Source organism: Mus caroli, chromosome 12, assembly GCF_900094665.2.
Source record: "Mus caroli chromosome 12, CAROLI_EIJ_v1.1, whole genome shotgun sequence".
Lineage (NCBI taxonomy): Eukaryota > Metazoa > Chordata > Mammalia > Rodentia > Muridae > Mus > Mus caroli.
The window spans coordinates 112,021,434-112,042,957 of record NC_034581.1 but is presented as its reverse complement, the minus strand read 5'-3'; the positions used below and the strand labels follow the sequence as shown (position 1 = coordinate 112,042,957).

Below are 21,524 nucleotides of genomic sequence, written 5' to 3'. Positions count from 1 at the left end.
TCTTACTAGTTTATGTGACATTTTTTTCCAGGCTGCTTCTTCAAACGTGTTTTTCCCCCCCTTTGGCTTTGAAGCAAAGCTATGTGCCATGTGCCTGAAATACCATCCTCAATTCATTTGAAGTTGCCATTTCTTTATAAGAAAAAGATCATCCTGACCAGGCGTGTGACCCTCCTTCAGAAAACCAGAGGTTTCCTCCATTCAGTCATGATGATAAGAATTTTGAAACAGGACCAAAAGCTGTCTCCTCATCTCTTTTAAGCAAAGGGGCTTTATACATTCTTCTCAACTAGCCATATGTGGCGGATGCAGAACAACCACAGAGCAAGGGGCAGCCAGCTCAGACCAGCTGAGGGTGACGCCTGGACAGTCACTGCATGTCCTGAGAGAGCCGGAGAGCTCGCTGAAGTAACTTCAAGAACAGAACAGACAGCATTTGCTTTATATACTGTGTGATGTGAATTACTGATAAGACATTAGACAGCACAGACATGTGGTTAGAAAAGACAAAAGATTCAATAAATTGGAGAAAACCTTAAACTGCATATTGATTAAATTTTTAAATGTAGCAATCAAGTAAGTAATTTTATAACCCTAAATAGATTAATACATTTAGAGCTAAATGATATTTTATATTAAAAATTTGAACTCCCTGACTTCTATATATTTTGGGCTTGCGTTGCTGTTGAGTGGAGTCACAGTTTCATTTTAGCAAGTCATTCATTATGAAACTGTTGATTATGCCCCTTGTGTTTTGACTCTGGCGCTCACACTTCTCCGGGCTTCTGCTCTACTCCCAGGCACGTTGGGTGCCTGTCTGTGTTTCTAGCACACATAGCACACAGCTGCCACTGCTGACTCATGAAGACATATGCACTCTACATTCCATTTATCAGTATTAGGTTTCACTTTATCCAAACAATAGCAGAGGGTGGCAACAGATCAGGTCAAAAGATCCCTTCCTATAAGACCCCCAAGGAAGTTGATTTAAGAGCCATCTTCACACATCTACACAACCAATCCATCTTGCAACTGTGGCGTGTTTCATTAATAGTGGCCAGATTAAGATAACAGACAATGCATAATTCATGTATTGTACTTTTTCCACATTTCTAATTAGCAACCCACTTTCTACAGCTAATGTAAGACTACCCAGAAACGGTGTAAGATTAATACAGAGCCATAAAATTGTGGTTGCAAGGTATTTACATGAATGCTAATGAGAAGTTTCAAACTGTCATCATAAAAGAGCCTGTACTGTGACTTCATGAGGGAGTACAGAGGGTGAGAGAGGGGACAGACTGCCCCCCTCCTCCACTCCCAAATCAAGTTTGACAAATCCAAGGAGAAAACTTTGAAAAGTTTATTTTTACCTGGTAGGCTTCAGTGGCATCTGCACTGGGGTCAGCGCCTAATCCAGACAATTTGTCCTTCAGCTTGTAGTGTGAGTTGTGGCGGAGGCAGTAGGCAAGGCTGGAAGCCAGGAGAACCCCCAGGATGCAGGCAATGGAGAGGAAGGTGAGCAAAATGAACTTGGTAGAGTCCTCTTGCTCTTCCTGATGGGGCAGGAGTTTGAGCTTTCCCTTCTGCGGGGAGGAGAAGAGGGAGGAGAACAGGTTACTACTCAGGGGACCTTGACTCCAGCAGAACACCCCCTCCAGACTTAGAGCAGCCTCAACATGAGGGGGCTGTGCAGGGACACACGTGCAAAGAAGTTCCAACACCACAACACCTCCAGACCGAATTTCTATTAAGCAGAAGTCAAGAGTAACCCCAATGGTGGCTGTTCTTCAAACTTAATAACGTAAAGTATTTGGTACCCAACTTGCTGCTTTAAGTAAAACAAAATGTACATCATTCCTAATCAGATACAGATTTTGTCCAGAGCATGTAATCCAGCACATGCTTGGCAGGAGTTGGGTAAAATGTTAACAGAACTAAACAGTCCCCAGTCCCAGTAGAATGCACTGGCCAGAGTCTTCATAGCTCTGGGACATGGCTTCTTGCTCTAGAAGACATTCTGTGGGTTAATGCAACCAGCTCTAGTCACTCTCTATAAGCACAGACTCCAACTACTGGTACCTGAGTATTGTTCCTTCAAAGGGGACAAAGGTCTTTGGAAATAGACGATTGGGAAGTTCACTTTGCATCTTGGGGGAATAGGTGAGAAAATCCTCTCTTGTCACTCAAATCCAGGGCAGATAGCCAGACAGCGCCCCCCTCATTAGCTTTATTAGGAGGTGTATTAGCAACAATTAAACACGCCACAGGAAAATGGAAGGGCCGCAGGCAAATCGCCCACGACTGCCGGCCAGCAACCCCCACAATTACTCGGGAAATGAATGGAAGAGCACGCCCCTGCCTCCGTCCTGGTTGCTACAAGAGGAGAACAATTAGCAAACTCCTTTCCGCCACCTAATTTCGCGTGGTAACAAAATGGATTTTTCCCCATGAATGCCTGGCCGGCCTATTCATTATCTCTCTTCTATTAGTAATTTTCTGCTCCGCTTTCAGCCTCCCAACTCTTCGTTTCCTCCAGTCTCTGAGTGTACACAGTGTCTCTTATGTCAGGCCGGGCCCATTTTTATCTTGTAATCATAAAGGCCACCAAAGCAATTATCGCTAGTCTTGACTGGAAAAGCTGGTCATTAATTAGCCTGCTTTTGCCTTCGGTGCGCGGATTAGCGGGCGCTGGGACCGAGTTAATGGAAACGCGGGTTAAATGAGAAAAGACGCCGGGATTTCCTGCCTGGATGCGCGGCTTGGTTCTGGGCTCTGGACCCAGGAGGTTCCTGGACTTCAGTAATGGATGGAAGAGAGGAAGGGAGGGGGCTCCAAGGCCTGGCAGAGGGGACCTTTGGGAGGGGAGCAGGAGACCCGGAGCAGGAACGTGGACACCTCTCCCAGGACTGAGTGGGCGGCACCCATGGCTGCTGCGAGGCAGCAGCCTAGAAGATCCTGCAAGGGGGGGGGGGGGAGCTGTGGAACCCTTCCCTTCCTCCTCTTGGCTTCCTCCCGGGTCCCCTCCTCTTTTCACTCCCGCCCACCCCACACGAGAGCTTCTAGAAAGAAGTCATTCCAGAGTCTCCCGCCCCTCCCCCCAAGTCAGCGAAGTCCCCATCTCAGTTTCCAAGCTACACTTCTTTGCCCCAGCACCGGCAGGAGTACAAACCACACAAATAACCCTTTCGGCCAGGGTCTCGGTGGCCCAAATGGCTGTCCTCACATGACTGGATGTAACTCGCACAAGAACAAACCCTTTTCCTTAAGTTCCAGGCCAGTGCGCCTCCGCACCATTCGCAAAACCGGAGCTGTTCACTCCCCAGGGTTCAGTGTGGTCCCAGGTATGCCAGGGCGGGAGCTGGTCACACTCTGCCGGATCCATGGCTGCTTTCCCACCGCTCTTGCCTGTCTAGCCTCTTCTCAGCAGACCACAACAAAGGCAGGGGTGGGATGGCAATGACAAGGGCACCTTACCCATCCCCTGAGCTGCCGGAGGGTCCCTGAAGGCACGGCATAGGCTTTGGGCGGACCTGCGCGCCACGTGGCGCTGGAAAAGGACCTCCTTAACCTGGCTTCAGTCATGAAATTCCTAGGCTTCAGGTTCTCAGATAACTCTTAAGTTACCAGCCATGGTGGGCCATGGTATATGACGGCCCATCAGTACACCCTGCTCTGTACCCGCGCTTCCACGTAACTGAAAGAACCACAGAGCTGGGAGCACCAAGAGATCAATGGTCCGGAGTATGAACTCCGCCGGATTGACAGCACTGGCAGGTGACAGACACTGGGCACTCTGGAGCCACAGGAAGAGGCAGGTGATGTTCCTACAAGTGAACCTGGCCCCAGCGGGCGTGGCAACCTGCGGGGCTGGCTGCAGGGCAACCAGTGAAAAGCCCAGGTGCCCCAGCTTCTTCTTTCTCGGTTTTATTTTAAACCAGTTGGTTGCTGGGATTTTTCTCAGAGGCTGAACCAAATTGTCGGGGCAAGAGCAGAGACTTCTTTCTCAATGGGCTCCTGTGGGAGAACTGAAGAGGGCAGGGCCAGATTGCTCTAGGCTCCACCCATCTCTGTGCCCCCTGAGTAGTCCAGAGGAGTGGCTGGTGACCAGGATTCGTGCCAGTTGTACTCCTGCCCCAGAACCCCACCAGATAGGAGGTTCACACCACTGGCCTGTGGGGTAGGAGTCATGGAGGCACCCAGATCTGAAACTATGGGCTTCAGGGCTTGGGTGGAGGGCACCCTGGAAGGTTGGCAGAGCGGAGGTTGAAAGGAGTGATGTCTGACAGAAGAGGGTAAGGTAGATACTGGATCACGGGACCCCCGCTTCGAGTCAATATATATCTAATATTAAGGTCTGAATTTCAACTGACTGATGGCTTCTCAAATCTGAAAATTTATCTCTTAGGGGCTCTCTGCCTGACAGTAGCACCAAAATGCCCTGACCAGAGGGTTGAAATGGGTGGGGTGGGGTGGAGGGAGAGAACTGCTAGCAGTGGATGAGGTTGTAAGAATCCTGGGATGGGGTAAATAAAATTTCTAGAAATTCTTGTTTTAATGTCAGTTGAACATCCTCTTCTACGTGTAGCGACTAAGTTAACATAACCTTACATTTCCTTTCTTTCTGTGGAGCTAAAAAAGTGCATTAAAAAAAATGCTTGTTAACCAGAAGCTGCAGTGGGTGTGTCTGCTGGAAGCTTGAAGTTTGCACCTGTGCTGACCCAGGTGCAGCTGGAGCCACAGTCCCTCTCAGAATGGTGACTTCCCAAGGATGAGCAGTTTGGTGCGGACCACAAGGCGGCTTTCCAGGGGGCCTCCCGGAAGACAGCCCAGACTAGTCATAGACATCTTATCAGTTTTGACTTGAAATTGAAAGAATAATGATGTTTAAATATTTATAACTTTGACATTTACAGTCAGATGTCTTTTAAAAGCAGAACACCTTCTGCACAGTGGAAGCTCTTTCTGAAAGTTTGGAGCAGTGCTGGCTGAGGAGGGTGGTGGAAGAGGACTCTCAGAAGGAGGTTGTTAGAGGGGCTGGGGTGGGGGAGGGGGGCTGTGCTTCCAGGAAGCGGGAGGCACACTCATCAGCCCCACACTACCAAGTCCTGAGCAGATTTAAAAAATAATAGGAATAGGACAGACTTTAAAAATAATCAGGGATAAGCAGGTCCGGGTTGCACCAGCTCAGAGGCAGCACAGGTGAACTGTAACCTTGAGCATGTCTTGCTATCATCTCTACCTGCAGCTCCTCAATTTTGGAATATGTGGTATTGCCCGTGAGGCAAGGTCAGTGTGGGAGTAGGGAAGTCAATCTGTGGAGCTGCTCTTAGACCACGTCCCTGTGGAGTTCAGCATCCCCACCTCTGCCTGTGAGGCACGTGGGGCTTCCGGTGACATCCTTGACAGACACCCTTATAACTTCCTAAAATGTTGTGATAAGCTGAGAGGTGTGGGATTCTATGTCTAGAGTCAATTGTGAGAACTAAGCCACACCAATATGGTGAAAATTTGCAGGCATGTTACCAAGATAAAATGTAACATAACCAATTCATAAGAGTCAGATATCTAAGTCTCTGACTTGCAGTTTAAAATCTGAGTGCACAAAAAAGTTATGAGCATAAGCATTTAGCTTCATGGATACTAAATTTCTCTTGTTGACATACTCATTGTCCTATTTCTACGGAATTTGATTTGCAACCTAGCTTCACCCTATTTTAGCAACCCACCATACACACTTTGGTTTGGAAAAGGCTTAAGACAAGATGAGGGACATGTCCCCTCCCTTTCTTTTGGGGACCCATGTCATTATGACTGCAAAATCTTTCCCCCTGTGAAACAGAAATTAGTCTCATAGACTATGAGTTACTGTGACAAGTTCGTCTTTGACCTGCTAGATGAGCCAGTATCTTAGAGAATCATTTGGAAATTTCTTTTTAATTTTACTAAGATTATATTTGTTAAAATATGGTTACTACCACTTTAAAACTGATCACAGTTTTTAGCAAAATATTTTTCAAGCCTGGACAAGTGACCAAACTTAAAAATGGGGAGGGGGAGAGGGGTGTCTTGAAATATTTTAAGAGTATTTTTTAAAGCTGTTAACTGAACTATTTTTAATTTGGAATTTGCCACAGAATTCTAATAAATGAGAGAAGTCAGGCGGAAATAATCATGTATTAATTCTCTGCATTACAAAATCTTTTCAGAAGCTATTATCAGAGCAAGAGGCATTGCGGTCTGAATTCAGGGTGGGAGAAGGCCTTTGTGCGGCTGAAAGCTATTGTTCCCCTCTACAGATGAAATTGTACTTGCAAATCTGCCATTCAAATAGCCACAAAAAAAAAAAAAAGCTTATATGGGCAGAAGAATCTCCCACGAAATAATTATTTTTAAACATAAACTTTAATGAAAATAAGTTATGTGCTGTTTTTAAAAATAGGCTGTTTGTTGAAAAATCTCAGGCATATACATAAGTGAATATACAAAAGATTAATAACTTATTTGCTATCTTGAAACACTCCTAAAATAGTTGTTCTAGAAAAAAGCGCTCTGTTTTAAGATAAGGGAAGATTCATGATACTGATGTTGAAAAGGAGGATAGACTTCTTTGAACTCATTTTTAATGTTGCTTGTTAACCACAAATCGTCCAGGGTGGAAGAACCAGCTAAGCTAGCAGAGAACAGGCCAAATGGATCTATCCAAAGAGGTGGAACCTGCCCCCTTGCATTTTTCAGATCCACTGGCTGCGTTTTCTTTACATCAGAACTCAAAACTCAGCAGCGGACACCCTCAGAACACTTCGCAGGCCAACGTTTTGGCCTGTTTAGTGCCTGGGGCCTGGAGTGTTCAGGAGTTTTCTGGAGTGATGTACTGGTATTGGAGAGGGATATTTGGCCATACTGTCCAGTCTAGTCCTGAACTAGCCCCAACCCCAAGAATCAACTACCTTCAAGACTGAAATATCTTATTTTAGCTTAACTTGCTCTCATACCCGGAAGGCCTTGGCTTTGCCCAGCTGGTCAGTACCGGGTTGTGGAAAGAGTCAAGCGCGGGTCTAAGAAGCTGGATGGCGGCAGTCACAAGTCCCCTCCCCCACACGGGGAGGTTGACCCTCACAGGCCTCCGCTTTCTCACCCCTGTCTCCCTGTCCCTTCCCCCTCACTAATTCCCAAGATCTCTGTAGAGGTCGTGGAGATCAGACCATGGCGCAGGACACAAAAGGTCGAGGGTTCCCGGGAGCCTCCAGTATTCACAGCCCTGAGAGGGTCCTAGCTGGGACAATGCCACAGCCCAGCCTCCCTGGCCACAAAGCGCGCCGGAGCCGTTAATGTCCCCAACAACACCCGAACCCACCCCAAAATACTAAAAGCACCGCAGCGCTACCGCTGCCGACTAGCACTTCCCAGCTGGGCCACTGTGCACTTTGGGAGTGGAGCATCTAGGCTGGGGGCTGGTGGGCACTAACCCTAATCTCCTTTCTCTGCTTCCTCATATTTGCTTGATCCCTAAAATCTGTCATCCTGGCTTGGTGAAAACCATTTGGACCCTTTACTCCAGATCGGGAAGACTCTCGGTTTCCAGCAGGAACGCGCGATGCCTGGTACCTAGAAAAGCCCGAGGTCTGCTGACTTCGATGGACAACTGAAGAACTGAGCAGAAACTGAGTGGGATAGGACCCAGGCGGGCAGAGGCACGGTGAGGCTCGACAGGTGGACTGCTGTACACACCTAGTTCTACCACGTACAGGGCCCTGGCAATCCTTATACTGACCCCTCTTCTTCAAAGCAGTCCAGTCTGGAGCGCCGCGTTGCAACGAAGACGCAAAGGGACTTCGGCTTTAAAAGTCAATGATGCTGATTTGGGGGCTACCCAGATGTCTGAGGGTGCAGCTTCTTTAACCGCAAAACAGGCCGGTTTTAGGAACCAAACCATTAGTCAGAAATAAAATAAATAAGCTCTTGTTCTAACAGCTCTGAGTCAGAAGTTTTTCTGGCGAGTACGCGACCGCCCCACCTGGCGGGGGGTCTCGGATAGATAAGGGTGGGAGAAAGTGCAGGTTCCCTTTGGGGGAGGGAGGTAGAAGCTCAAAGGTGATTCTTGGGAGAGGCTGGGATTGGGGGGGGGGAGGGTCAGAGGACTCCTCACTTTCCTGGGCCGCCCCCACCTGCTTCTCTGAACGCTCCGCCCCGGGCCCACTTGGTCCTCTTTAACTCGCCGCCAGCTGGGATTATCAAATGGCACAGAAGCACACCCGGGACCCCAGAAAGGAGAGAGTAAAGAGATCTCCAAAATGCTGCCAGAGGAAAACGTCCCCAGACCAGTCCCCTTTATGCTAGCTGCTCATCTTGTCCTTCATCCATCCTCCCTCTTTCCTCATCATACCGTACGTCTCCATCTCCTCTCATCCTCGAGGCCGTTTTCTTCAAGTTCTGAATTTCCCAGAGGCCCAGCCGTATGACAAGCCGAGAGGAGTACTCGAGAGAAGTCCTACAGACCACTATCCCATTATCCCTTGAGGAAGTCTCCTCTGTCTCTCCCTTCTAATCTGTGCGCTCAGAAAGAACTACCATCCTGGGCACTCCGCCTCAGACCCACCTGGAGATAATTCCAAAGGCGGTATTTCTTGTTGGCCGAACCTTTGACATGTGTGTCCTGTGGCAAGTCAGTTACCCTCTGAACTAGGCAAGACTCCCAGTCCTGTATCTGGGGCCCTCAAGCACACCCTCAACCCTTAGAAGGTTCTGTTCTGCGCCCTGCCAGCACTAAGCTTGGTGATGGCCTGGGGGGGGGGGGTATCTACTCTCGATCCTTTCTGCCCCACCCCACTCTTGTCTCCTCTGCCAGGGCCCACCCGACCGCCCCTCTCAGTGCCACGACGGGGCTGGCCATCCCTGGTTACCTGCAGCAGGGAGGACGCTTGATGCCCAAGAAAGCAGGAGGTGGGGGTGTGCGCCCCGCTAAGCCGCTTCGGGGCTCAGCGGCCGCTGGCGACAGCGCCATCAACGCAACCAACTGCTTCCCTGCATTGAAGCCACTGACGAGAGGGGCCATCCTGCTTCTGACCACAAACTTCTTAGGAGGCGGGTGGAAACAAAGGTGCCGCGCGTCCCAGCGGTGGCGCGCCGTAGCACTCGCTCGGAGCCGAGGGTGCAGGCAGTTCTGCGAGGCCTGTCGGTGCGGCCCGGCGTGCTCCGCCCCAACCCGGCCCCCTGGCTAGGCGCACCGGGTCCTGACGCTGCGTGGGCGGGTGCAGGGCCGGGCTCGGGACGGTCCCCGCAAGGCGGCTGGCCGCGCGCGCAGCTCCAACCGGCGCGGGAGCCGCGCCCCGCCTTATATCCGGCCCCGCGCGCACCCGGCCGGCGACGGCGGCGCGGCTCGCGGCCCAGCCACCGGTTGCTATAGCGATGTCGTCCCCCCCCCCCNCNTGTTGCTGACAGCAATTGGCTAAGGGGCCGCGGCTCTCCATACACCCTCATCCGCCCAAGACTATGAATGGACATAAGCTTTGTCAGTCATTGGTACCGCGCTGGAGCCTGGGCCTTCACCGGTTCTTTCTTTCAGTCTTTTCTTTCATTCGTGAGTTGCACTTCATTCTGGCCAAGTTCAGAGTAGCGTTAGGGTGAGGGAATGAGGCCTCAACTAGAAAAGTCGCCCCTCATGGCCCTACTGTGACCTTTGCTTATGGCAGGGGAAGTGTTTCATGGAGACTCTCCAGGAGAAAAAAAAAATTACGGTAAACCGAGCCCGTTCTCTCCTTTCCAAACAGAAGCATGTTAATTACCTAAGGGACTCCCCCATCCCCACTCCCCCCCACACATACTGTACATGAACCCCAGTTTCTAAGACCCAAATGCTCATAGGGAGCAGTCTGTTGAAAGCAGATGCTAATGAGACTTGGCCACCACTAGGTCCAGGCCAATTGCGGGACTACTAGCCCAATATGTTTGACTGAGGCAGCAGTGAAAAGCATTTCTTTCTTCATCTTTAAGCTCTTGTCATCACCATAGATGGCCGCCCTCCCCCGGGGACCTGTGTGTAGGATACAGGACTACCTTTCCAGTCGCTGGAGCCTACCCAATTACTTGACCTGAGCGCAGACCTGAGTGAGGCAGGACTCGAGAGGGTTTATGCTAGCCAAGCGGTCTCTAGAGTCCTCCTCTGGGTTCAGACTCTCTGCATGAGGCTCCCGGACTCTCCCTTCCCACAGTCTTCCTCCCCAACCCTTGTTTGCCCCCCGGCCGCGGCCACAGGTTGGACACCCTGGTTCGCTGCGCCCCAACAGAGTGGCCAGGAGCCTAAGAGTGAAAACCAACATCTGTGCGTACAATACGCTCTTCAAGACCCACAGCTGCAGGAACAAGGGGAAGAAAGGAAAGTGTGGGGGAGCAGATTCTGTCATACGCAGATGACAGTCTGCGGAGGGCTCTTTTTCAGGAAACCCCGACGCACCCCCCCCCCATCCCTTCTCCTGCCGCCTTCCCATTGTTCCCGGCACTTGGGACAGCTGGAGACGAAGGCTTGCACGGTCGACACCCCCCACTCCCACCCTGCCGCCGCACACTGAGAGGCTGCAGAGCCAATTCTTGGACCCTAGAACAAACTCCGCAGCCCCCACTGCAGGCCGGGCCAGGAAAGGCTGGTACCGCCTTGCCTTTTCATCCACCTGGGCGAAGCCCCAGACCTGCCTAATGCAAGGGGCTGGAGCTCCACAGCCTGGAAAGGACCAGGCTCCCAAAAGGAGGGTCCAGTGCTACCAAGTGCTTGCTTATGCTGGTGCTCTTCCCAAGGACGACTTCCCCTGGTCACCGGCTTAAACTCTTTTGTTTAGTTTTAATTTACAGGGGCTGAAAGAGAGATTCCCTAGAGGCCTGGGATGGTGGAACAACCTGCACCAATCCTGTAGGCCTGAGTAGTTTGGAAGAGGCAGTTGGTAACTTCATGGGAAAGCTGAGTTTGAGGGGTGGCAAAGAGGATAAATTGGGCTTTCCCCAATAGTCTCTTGGGTATGGGATGCCCCTATGCTAGAGGATAGGCCCTGCAGACCCTCCCCACCCAACCCTCACTCTCCCATCTCACTACCCCCCACTCACCCCACCCCCGGCTTAAAATCGGTTGCCGCATGGCAACCCGGAGGCCCTCCATCAGGTTTGCTAGAGTGGTCCCTTTCTGTTGCACCCTCAGCAGGCCCAGGACTCTGCAGGGCGCGGAGGCCAGTTAGCTAAAGGCCTGTCCAGGCAAAGACCGGGACCAAGGTGTTTTTTCTCAAATCCTACAATCATCCTCAGAGCCCAGCCTACTTGAGTGCCTAGTGCCTTGCGTTCCATTCCCAGGAGGAGCTCTGGCACAGGAGAACATGAGACCTGGAGTCTGAGGAGGGGACCTGCCGCCCTCATCCCCTCTAGCAACCGGGCCTCTCCATAGCAACAGCCTGTGTGTAAGTTTGCCTCCAGTCAACACCACCATCACCACCCACCACTACCTCCTCCTCTTCTTCCTCTTCCTCCTCTTCTCCCTCCTCTTCCCTCGCTTCTCTTTTTCCCCTCTTCTCTGTTCTTCCCCGACTGGACTTGGAAAATGGATCACAGAATACTGGGACCGGGAACACAGATTTCTTTTTATGGCAAGAAACTCGGCCTCCCAGGTACTTTAAGTACTCTTAGGGTGAAGGGATTCATCACTTAGCACCAGTGTGAGGGTATGCCCTGCCCCATGCTCACCATTTGGTGTGCCAGGGTACTTAGCTCTCCCACTGCAGCCACAGCGCCTTAAAGACATCAGGAGTGCAGCGGGGAACACAGGGGTCTGGCAGCCTAGGGGCGCAGGCACAAGGCGCCCGGAGATCTGGGCGGGGCAGCGGAGTCGGGGGCGCGCGGGCCCTGGCTTATAGGAGCGCGCATAGCCTAGGAGAGTTTGTGGCCCTGTTGTACTCCAGCCCCAGAGCCAGCGTTGCAAACTCAGCGGGAGGCAGTGCACTGAGAGGATCCTAAAGGCCAAGAGACGCCTGGCACATCCCAGGATACGGCTCAGAGCTATCTTTCTGTCACATCTCACTTGCTTTTCTCGCTTTTAGTGGTCCCGAGCCACAAGCAAGTGTGGGATACATCCCCTCTGCTCCAAGTGGCAGGGACCCCTCGCGGTCACTTCGGAAGAACAGCCAGAGAAGGCCAGGGCCCAGGGCAGAAGCAGGGCAGATGCAGGCCAGACCAGGGCGGCAGACAGCCAGCTTGGTTTTCCGCAAGCATCAAGAGACAAGGAAATCTGTAAGTAGAGGCGTTTGTTATATTTTAGTTTCCTTGTGTCCCAAAGGGCTCCTTTACCTGCCCTGTCTAAAATCCATGCTCCAGATTTAATTGGAATCCAATAGCCTGCCTGCTTTATGCGGTTCTTTGAGGAAGGATGGGGACGGAGATGCCGTGAGTTGCGTTTGTGGTCACCTTTTCAATGGTGAAATGTCCTTACGTCACCTTGCAGTTGTTTCTATGTAGAAGAGTGTATTTTCTTACCGGTGACCCTTAAAACTTTCCGTGCTTCCGACTGCCTTTGCTGTCTCTGAAACAGAGAGCCCTAGCCTCATTTTCTGGCTGCAGACGCTGGAAGCAAGACACACTTGCTGTCCAGGGGCTTAGGGAAGAAAGAGTTTGTACTTCACATGAAGACTCTTTTCTTTTCGCCTAGAATCTGATAAATCAACCCACAGGGCTCTTGTTTTCCCCCCTTCCTTTTAAATTCTTATTTTTAGGTCAGGGTGAGTCCTTTACAAAAGTTTCTCAACAATAATAATTCAGCAGTCCTCAGGAAGGATAGGAATTTTTTTTCTCCCTGAATCATGAAAGCAAAGATCTCATTTCATTGTACGTGGTTCCAGTAACATTTTCTAGAAAAAAATTAACACAAAATATGTATGAGACATATATTACTTGAGATCTTTCATAAATGACAAACAGGTATATTATTTATATAGAAGTTACGAAAGGTTGGCTGATGAGTAAATAGAAAGTCTGGTGTATGGAAAACTCCCCAGACTTACAAAATTCCCAAACAATATAAATAGCTTTAAATGATTTGTTGGTCGCTGCTAATTCTTCATTGTTTAAAGTGCATTTTACATTTGCCATGTGTGAAGCTAACTTGCTGAGATAAGAATCTCATTTTCAATTTAGGGACCAGCGTAGACTTGAAGAGCACTCAGCTAAGTGATTACAGTCACTCTCCAGCCCATGGACTTATTAAAGAAAGTGTAGTTTTAAGCAAAACAGAGAAAGGCTGTTATGGAAGACACAGTTTTGGCAAGGCAAAACACTATCTCAGGAAGTTTAAGTGGCTTGGCAAAAGTAGACGACGATTTTTAAAAATGCTTGATTTTCAGCAAACTAAACCAATTGTGTTTTTAAAAGGTAGACACTGATTTACATGTATACCTCCCATATAGTATTTAACATGCCTTTGATTTAGGAATCCATTCATTAAAAACATTTAAATTATTAATTAAAAGTGGAACCACAGTCTTAATTTTTTTTTGTAGCACATTTCTCACATTTGTGAAACAGAATGACATTTTGTGATATACTTTAGTGGTTTTTTGGGGGTTGGGGTGGGAAGCAGAATGTCTGGCTGGGTCAGCTTCCCAAGGAGCTATGGTGCTTTGCATTGCCACCTTCTGGAAAAAAAGCACAGCTCAGCCTGGGGGCTGCAAGAACAGCAGATCAGCCTAGGGTGCCAGGAGGGCTGGCCCCCATACAGAGTGATCACAGCTGGTTCAGGAGCAGGTGCTCCCTAGGGTTCGAGGCCTGCTGTGTTGCCTTTTGAGTAGTTGTCAGGTATGGTTCTTAAGGCAGTGCCCCATCTTAAAATCGGGAGGAACTGCCACATCCTGAAATTATTCACTCAAATATTTTACTTGACTTTAAGGGAAAACAAATACATCTTTAATCAACACAGAAAAATGGAAATTGGTTTGGGGGGGGTGGATTGCCAGTACAACTCAGCCTTTATTATTAGTCCTAGTGCTGGCTCATATTCTTATTAGTCTAAAGTTTTGCAAAGGAAGAAAAAAAATAGGAACTTCAAATAGGGCCTCTGTTCCCTCAGTGGATTAACACAATTACATTAAGTTGTGTCCTTCAAAATAAAAAGAACTGGCTGGGGAGATGGAGGTGGATCAGTGGGTAAAGGTGTTTTCTGCCAAGCCTGGGTGGAAGGGGAGAAGCACTTCCTACAAGGCGTCCTCTGGCATCCACGTGGTGCAGCATGTATCACCCCCACCCCCATCCCCCAACAAACAAGTGTGAAAGCTACTTAAACAAAAAGTATGTTTCATCAAAAAAGTTATCCCTGATAGGTTGGTTAACAAATATGTAGAGATTTTGTAGACTTTTCTTTCCAGAAACTTTGAAATTATAATTCAAAGGACATGAGAAGCCCCAGGCCTTCCTTACTGCTGTTATTAGATTTGCCCATTAAAACCAGTGTTCTAAAGAACGTGTGCTCTTGGGGCAGGCATCCACAAACAGAACGGCCTCCCTGGAGGTTCCTCTGGTTTTATTCTGAGATTCCAGAGAGCCTACAAGATGAATGAGTTTCTGTCTCCCTCCTTGGGAAGATCTAGCCACTTATTAGTCACAAATAATGCTATAAATGCATATTTAATGGTTGGCATTCAGAATAGTGTGTATACTGTATGTTCACGACTAGATTTTTATTCCTCACAAAATTGGGCTAAAATTCCTTTGTAAGAAAGAACAGAGATCTAAGTTTTTTGAGAATGGCTAAGTGAGACCATTGTGTTTCAGTGAAAGCAAGCAAGATACCTTTGTAGAAGTTTTTACATTTCTCTCTTTCTCTCTGCCTCTGNTTTCTCTCTTTCTCTCTGCCTCTGCCTCTGCCTCTGCCTCTGCCTCTGCCTCTGCCTCTGCCTCTGCCTCTGCCTCTGCCTCTGCCTCTGTCTCTGTCTCTGTCTCTGTCTCTGTCTCTGTCTGTCTCTGTCTCTTTCTTGTGTTTTGTCAGGTATGGATTGCAGGTCTATTATAATTGTTTGGAAACAGCTCCTCCCCTGAATTGCTTGCTTAGGAATTAAGTGTAGAACAGCAATTGAGGTAAATGTTTGTTCACAGTTATGTAATTCTGCAATGCACTCTTCACATATTCTTTAAGAGAAATGAATACATGTATTTTAATGTAAGGAAATAGGCTCCAAATGAATGAATGAACAGCCACAGTCCAGCTGTCTTGGCTTCCTGTGGGGGTCTATAAAGAAGGAGTCACTATAACATGGTTGTTTCTGATATTATATTGCAGATAAGTTTACAAATATCTAAATCGAATGAGAATAAAAATTTAGTGGTGGTGGACAGCTGGGTGTTTCCCTGACATATATGAAAAGGTCTCAGGCTTATCTGTCACTCTGAAAAATTTAGTGACAGTAATTCAGAACTCTGTAGAAGTTCACGGACAATTAATTGACATAATAGTGGAGTGAGTAATAACTTTAAAAGTACATCAGCTCTTCTCTAATGATACAACACGACTCATGGTGATTCTGGAGGTGTGGTTCATATTAACACAGGGCCCCACGGGCACCTGAGAGTGCTGGAGGACATCGTAAGAGTGGTCCACTATGACCTGTAGTAAGTTACATCCTTATTCAACATTGCTCAGTCCTTTCTGAAAAATCCCTGTCTAGATTTACCCTCAGAATTCTAACTTAATATTTTTAAACTGCTTTTCATTTTTGACTGTCCCAAATTGTACATCCATTTCTCTCTCCTCATCTCCAGTGGCTTCTGCATATTTAAAGCATAAATCTTTAAAGAAAGATCATTTCTTACCATTATTTTAATAAGCCATTTCAAAAGACTTGTGCCCAGTATGGTGTGCTTAACCTCACCGAGAAAGTGACTCACTTCCCTGGGTGACATCGAAGATGCTCGCTTGCTGCCCAACCACGGTCAGAACTTTTTTGTTTTCTCTATGACCTAGTTCAGTCACAGTTTCAGGAGAGCACCCAGTCAGACCTTCCTTCTTAACCTCCTTAGTTGAAGTTGTCACCTCAGGCAGTCCAGAGTAATATCTACTGTCTTGCACCTACTGGTCTCAATCCATCTGACCAGCTCATGTCTCTCAACAAGGCCTCCACCATCTCTTCCTCGGACCTATCAGGCTGGCTTCTTTCATCAAAGCACAGGAGATACTCTGGACAGTCCATGTCAATTGTTCTCCACACAAGAGCCCGTGTCGGCTGGTAATGGGGCTCCACCTACGACCACTCTCTTCCCTGCCCCAGACTCTGGCCAGCTGGACTGAGGCCTGTGCTCTTTACCCTGCTTGGCACTTGGTGTGGAAGCCTTTGGCTTTGCCAGAATGACACAGACTTGTTACCAGTTCATGTGCATGTGCATACATGTCTCATACATACATGTCACATATATGTCTCGTTTTCTGTGGTTTGTTTTCTGTGGTAAGTTGTAGACCAGAAATGTTAAGTGGAAAGTTCCAGAAGTAAAACAAAACAAAACAAAACAAAACATGTAGCTTTTGCCGGGCGTGGTGGCGCACGCCTTTAATCCCAGCACTCGGGAGGCAGAGGCAGGCGGATTTCTGAGTTCGAGGCCAGCCTGGTCTACAAAGTGAGTGCCAGGACAGCCAGGGCTACACAGAGAAACCCTGTCTTGAAAAACCAAAAAAAACAAAACAAAAAACAAACAAAAAAAAAAACATGTAGCTTTAAAATTACACATTGGGGAAATGTGACGACCTCATGAGCCATCCTACCTGTACTGCCCTTGATATGGCTTAGCCCTCTGTCCAGTGTATCCAACTTGTATGTGCTACACTGTCAGTCACTTAGCTGTCACAGCTCATATCTAGTATTTGTATTCAAGTAAGATTTATTTAACTTAATAAGTGACCCTCAAACCACAGTGCTGGCAATTTAGATATATGAAAGAAAAACTATTAAAAAATGTTTTCAAGTGAAAGCTGAAAGTTCTTAATTTAATAAGGAGTGAAAATATCATATGCTTAGGTTGTTAAGATTTGTGCTAGGAACAAAGTGTAGCACAAAGTGCACTGGGTTCTACACTGTCCCTGGCTGAGGTAGCCTCTGAGTGCACTGGAAGATTTCATCAGTAGATACGGGAGCTGTTGTATACTGACTAGCACACACACATGCACACATGCACATGCACACACACACATGCTGAGACTAAGCCACATACCTCACCCATTCAGGTGTCCACATACATGCACAATATACTCACACTAAGAGAAATGCACCACCTCAGTATACACATAGCTTACACATGTGCTTATATAACATGCGTACAACCTTCCATTCACAGTGCCCACATAGCTCACACGCTCACATTCACCCCCACACAACCTCTTTACCTGCTTTACACATGCACATATACATACCTCACACAATATTTGTGCTAATTCCCCAATCTCACATACATGCACATGCAGCTCACACCCACACTGTGACTCATATGCTTTTCACATGCATTCACATAGCTTCCGCATCATACTAGCCCTCATCATACTAGCATTCTTCTGCTTTTCACATGCGTGCATACCCAGGCTGGGGAGAGGGTCCTCAGCAACAGAGAGGAGAGTCCACAAGTCCGTAATGCTAAAGCACCTTTTAGGGACACTGAGGTTCAAGATGCTCACACAGGGATGCTCATCTGGATCTCTCTGGTAACCAGTGTAGCAGTGGCATGTCTGTCATAGTCAAGAGCCCCCAAATAAAGTACTGGAGCCACCAAGGCCTGCCTTCCTCTCAAGATGGGAGTAAAACTGACATCGATGAAGAAAGATCTTGGGCACGCCCTGTGGCGAATCCATGAGAAGATAATGATACACTCAGAGATGAGGCCGTCCTCTGCTCAGGGATGGTGGGATAATCTTGGGAAGGAGTGGATTGACTTCCCAAGGATTCATTGTTCATGAATTTAACACAGGTGACAGGGTTGCTCAGCTGCTACCGTCTGCCTATGTCAAAGGCAAAGCCGCTCCAGCAGAAAGAGCCAGAGAGGTCTCCTGAAAACCTTGGCCACTGACCCAAAAAAAGCACTTATTTCACTGAAAACGTCTCTGCTTATAATTTCCCGATAAACCCAGCATAATTAATGGCTTAAAACATTAGGAAGGGGAAATGTCATAAGAATTCTGGATTTTGGGTTTCTTTTAAAAGGACAGAAATATTATTGTAAGAATATGGTTTTGTTTTAATCCCAGGTTAAAACACCGGGATTGAACTGTCCACAGCAGCTGACTATGATTTGCCTCATGCCCTAGCAGAGGTGTGGCTTTGCCAGCTCTCGGTAGTTTCTTTAATTGTGTGATGTTTGGAATTGTGGGAATTATTCAGAGGGTATATAAATGCTAGAGCCATAATAAATGGGATTGGTGGCCATTTGCAGAGGTCAGTTTGGGTTCTTTAGTAGCCATGCTCAAAGAAGAAATAAGGAAAGAAGAAATTAGATTCAGAGATCTTTATCTCTCTCTCTTCTCTATCTTCTTTCTCTCCTGTCTAGTGGTAGAAGGTGAAACTGAGGAGATAAAGGTTGGGAAATTGAAGAACCCACGAAGAAGCGAAGACCAGCAACAGTACCTCCCATGCCCACTCATGCAGCTAACAGACATGTTCACAGATGCACATAAGTACACAAGCTTGAATGCATACTCATGCAGTTAACTTAGTCTCACAGTAACACACATGCATGTTCTTCAAATACCCCATGCACTGTTAGTCCTTTGCACACATGGAAACAGATGGGCGGTAGCTGTGTCTGTTTAGTTGCTATTTCAGATTTCATTTTTTTCCTCTCTCCCAGGAATCATGTGATTTGTGCATTTCTATTCAAGTTTTATGGATGAGGAAACCAGTCTGGTACAAAATAAATGATCAAACTGATCATTTGCAAAATGATCAGCACTGAGTCCGTGGTAAATATACAAACATCCCACACACATTTACCAGGGAAGATCTTTGCTCTAGCCATACTCTCCAGCCAGCACCAGGTGCACAGTGTGGAGTTCTGACAGAGAGCATGGTCTCCACCAGATCCTGCAAGCCTCCCCTTATTGACACAATTGTAGGTCAATAGTCACAGTTGCATGTGAACAAGGCAGAAAGTTTCTTCCTGATCCTCTGTGTGATGTGCTTATGGGCTGCTGTGACTGAAGGTCCTCTGATATTCATGTTGACCAGAAGCATCAACCATCTGAATGTGTCTTTCCTCAGCCTCATCACCATGGCCCCATCTTTCTGTGTTTGTTTCTGGAACACACAGTGCAGATTCTGTCCTGTGCTGTGATGTAGGCTTCATGTGAGAAAGTTCTAGTTTCGATAGGGCCACATAGTTGTATAAAATGAAAGCCTTGCAGGGAGATGACACCATGCTGGAAAGGTTCTGTGGCATGTGCCTTTTGTGGCAGCGAGACCATATACTGCATGTATGCCCATAACACACGGTCTATATGTCCTATGTTGTCTGATTTGTCCATCTGGCAGGTAAATGGCTGGTCAATATTGACGAGATACCAGGATTTCTGTTCCCACTCAGTTGCTGGCACATGCTGGATAATATAACACTTGATGGGGAAGGTAGGTAATCACTCAGCTATTTCAACATTTTTTATTCTGTTATCTACGGTTTTGATAAACTGAGTTTTATCAACAAAATAAATGTCAATTTTTATTGAATCAATTCAACCACAGACACAAATAGAAACATCCAGGTGTATCACCCAGTAGCCATATTGCAGGATCATGACTATACCTAGCTCCTCCTGGATGGGTAGTGCCCACTCTGCTCACATTGCCTGGCCTCTCCAACTCTTGGTCCAGGAGACCAGGAGGGTAGAGAGTCTAGGAATCTTGTGATGACTCTTAGGTCTCAAGTGACTGCCATTTTGAGATATATCAGTCTCAAGAGAAAGCTGAAGACAGAACTTGTGGGAACCCATACAAAAAAAATTTTTTTTTTTTTGAGACAGGATGCTACGTAATCTCAAGCTGGTCTTAAGCCTTCCAACAATCATGCACTATTTAACACTCTGCACAGAAATCATACATAGAGTAAAAAAGAAAGGATAACTGTGTTATAAGAAGCAAAGAAGGACTTAGGGGAACATAGGAACATAGTAACATCAGAATGTTACTATGACCAGCCTGGGGCAGAGTCATCAGACTAAACTACTCTTGTTATGAGATCTTGCTTCATGTCGGTTAGTTATCCACGCTGGGAGAGGACTTTGGTAAGCATGGTTGAAGTCACTTTCAAGATGAGATGACAAGTCCCTTGCTGTCCTCTCAGCTGTGAGCAAACCAGCTGCCAGGCATGGACTGAAGACAAGGGGTCCACGGAGCCATACCTGGCGCCTACAACCTCCAGGGTTTCTCTAGCCACTGACCTCCTATGATACTGGCAGCTGGGAAGCATTCAAGATCTGCTCCAGATCCTGGGCCCAATCTGACTGCCTGACTTTAAGTTTCTACATCTGGGGAAACTTAAACAAGCTGTTTGTATTAGAACTATTTTAGGATCCTGCAGGGAAGAACCTCATCCCAGTTAATGAAAACCCCTGCATAGTGGACATGGAGAATCCAGACCCTGTGCAGCACACTCCTGCGGGATTGCCACGCCACTCAGCCCACACTTCCCCAGCAGCACTTTGTTCTCTGTCTTCACGTCACACCTCTGCCCAGCACAGCCCCAAATCTCATGGTGGATTTCTGTTGGCTTTGTCTGCTTCCTTTGCAGGTTATAATTTTTCTGTTTTCTTTCCTTTCCCCCCTTTTCTTCTGTTTCTTTGTTTGTCTTTCTAGTAGTGTGTGTGTGTGTGTGAGCGCCTGTCATATGTGCAAAAATGAATGCCAGATGAGGGCACTAGATACCCTAGAGATGGAGTTAGAGGTGGTTGTGAGATTCTAGATACACATCTAGAAGCCAAATTTGGGTCCTCAGGAAAAGCAGCAAGTGCTTTTTAACACTGAGCCATCCATCTCCACAAATGGCCTATCTCAAAACCAAAAGATTTTCTGAGACAGTATCTCATGTGGTACAGGCTGGCCCCTCACTTAATATGCAGCTGAGAATAATCTGGAACTTTTGGTCCTCTGAGTCCTGTAATTATAGGTGTGTGCCATCACCCTTGGTTTATGTGGTTCTGGGGATCAAACCCAGGGTGCCATGCATGCTAGGCAAGCACTCTTCCAACTGAGCTACTACTCACAAATGACTTTCCTCTTCATTTTAAAGGTTCTTCTCTCTCTCTCTCTCTCTCTCTCTCTCTCTCTCTCTCTCTGTGTGTGTGTGTGTGTGTGTACGTGTGTTCTTGTTTGCACTTATGCACATGCAGAATGGGACACTCGTGGATGTCAACGGACATTTACTTCCACCATGCAGATCCAGGGTGTACTGGCTATTTTTGTGTCAACTTGACACAGCTGGAGTTATCACAGAGAAAGGAGCTTCAGTTGAGGAAATGCCTCCATGAGATCCAACTGTAAGGC

At 47.6% G+C, this 21,524-nt stretch overlaps 1 protein-coding gene across 1 annotated transcript in view; it reads right to left on the bottom strand.

The window, feature by feature from the left end:
* Positions 1–21,524, bottom strand: part of Ptprn2 (protein tyrosine phosphatase receptor type N2) — a 748,763-nt gene that overhangs the window by 113,469 nt on the left and 613,770 nt on the right. The window contains exon 13 of the mRNA XM_021179074.2: positions 1,374–1,586. Coding sequence (XP_021034733.1) covers positions 1,374–1,586 — 213 coding nt within the window. The remainder of the gene's footprint in view (positions 1–1,373; positions 1,587–21,524) is intronic.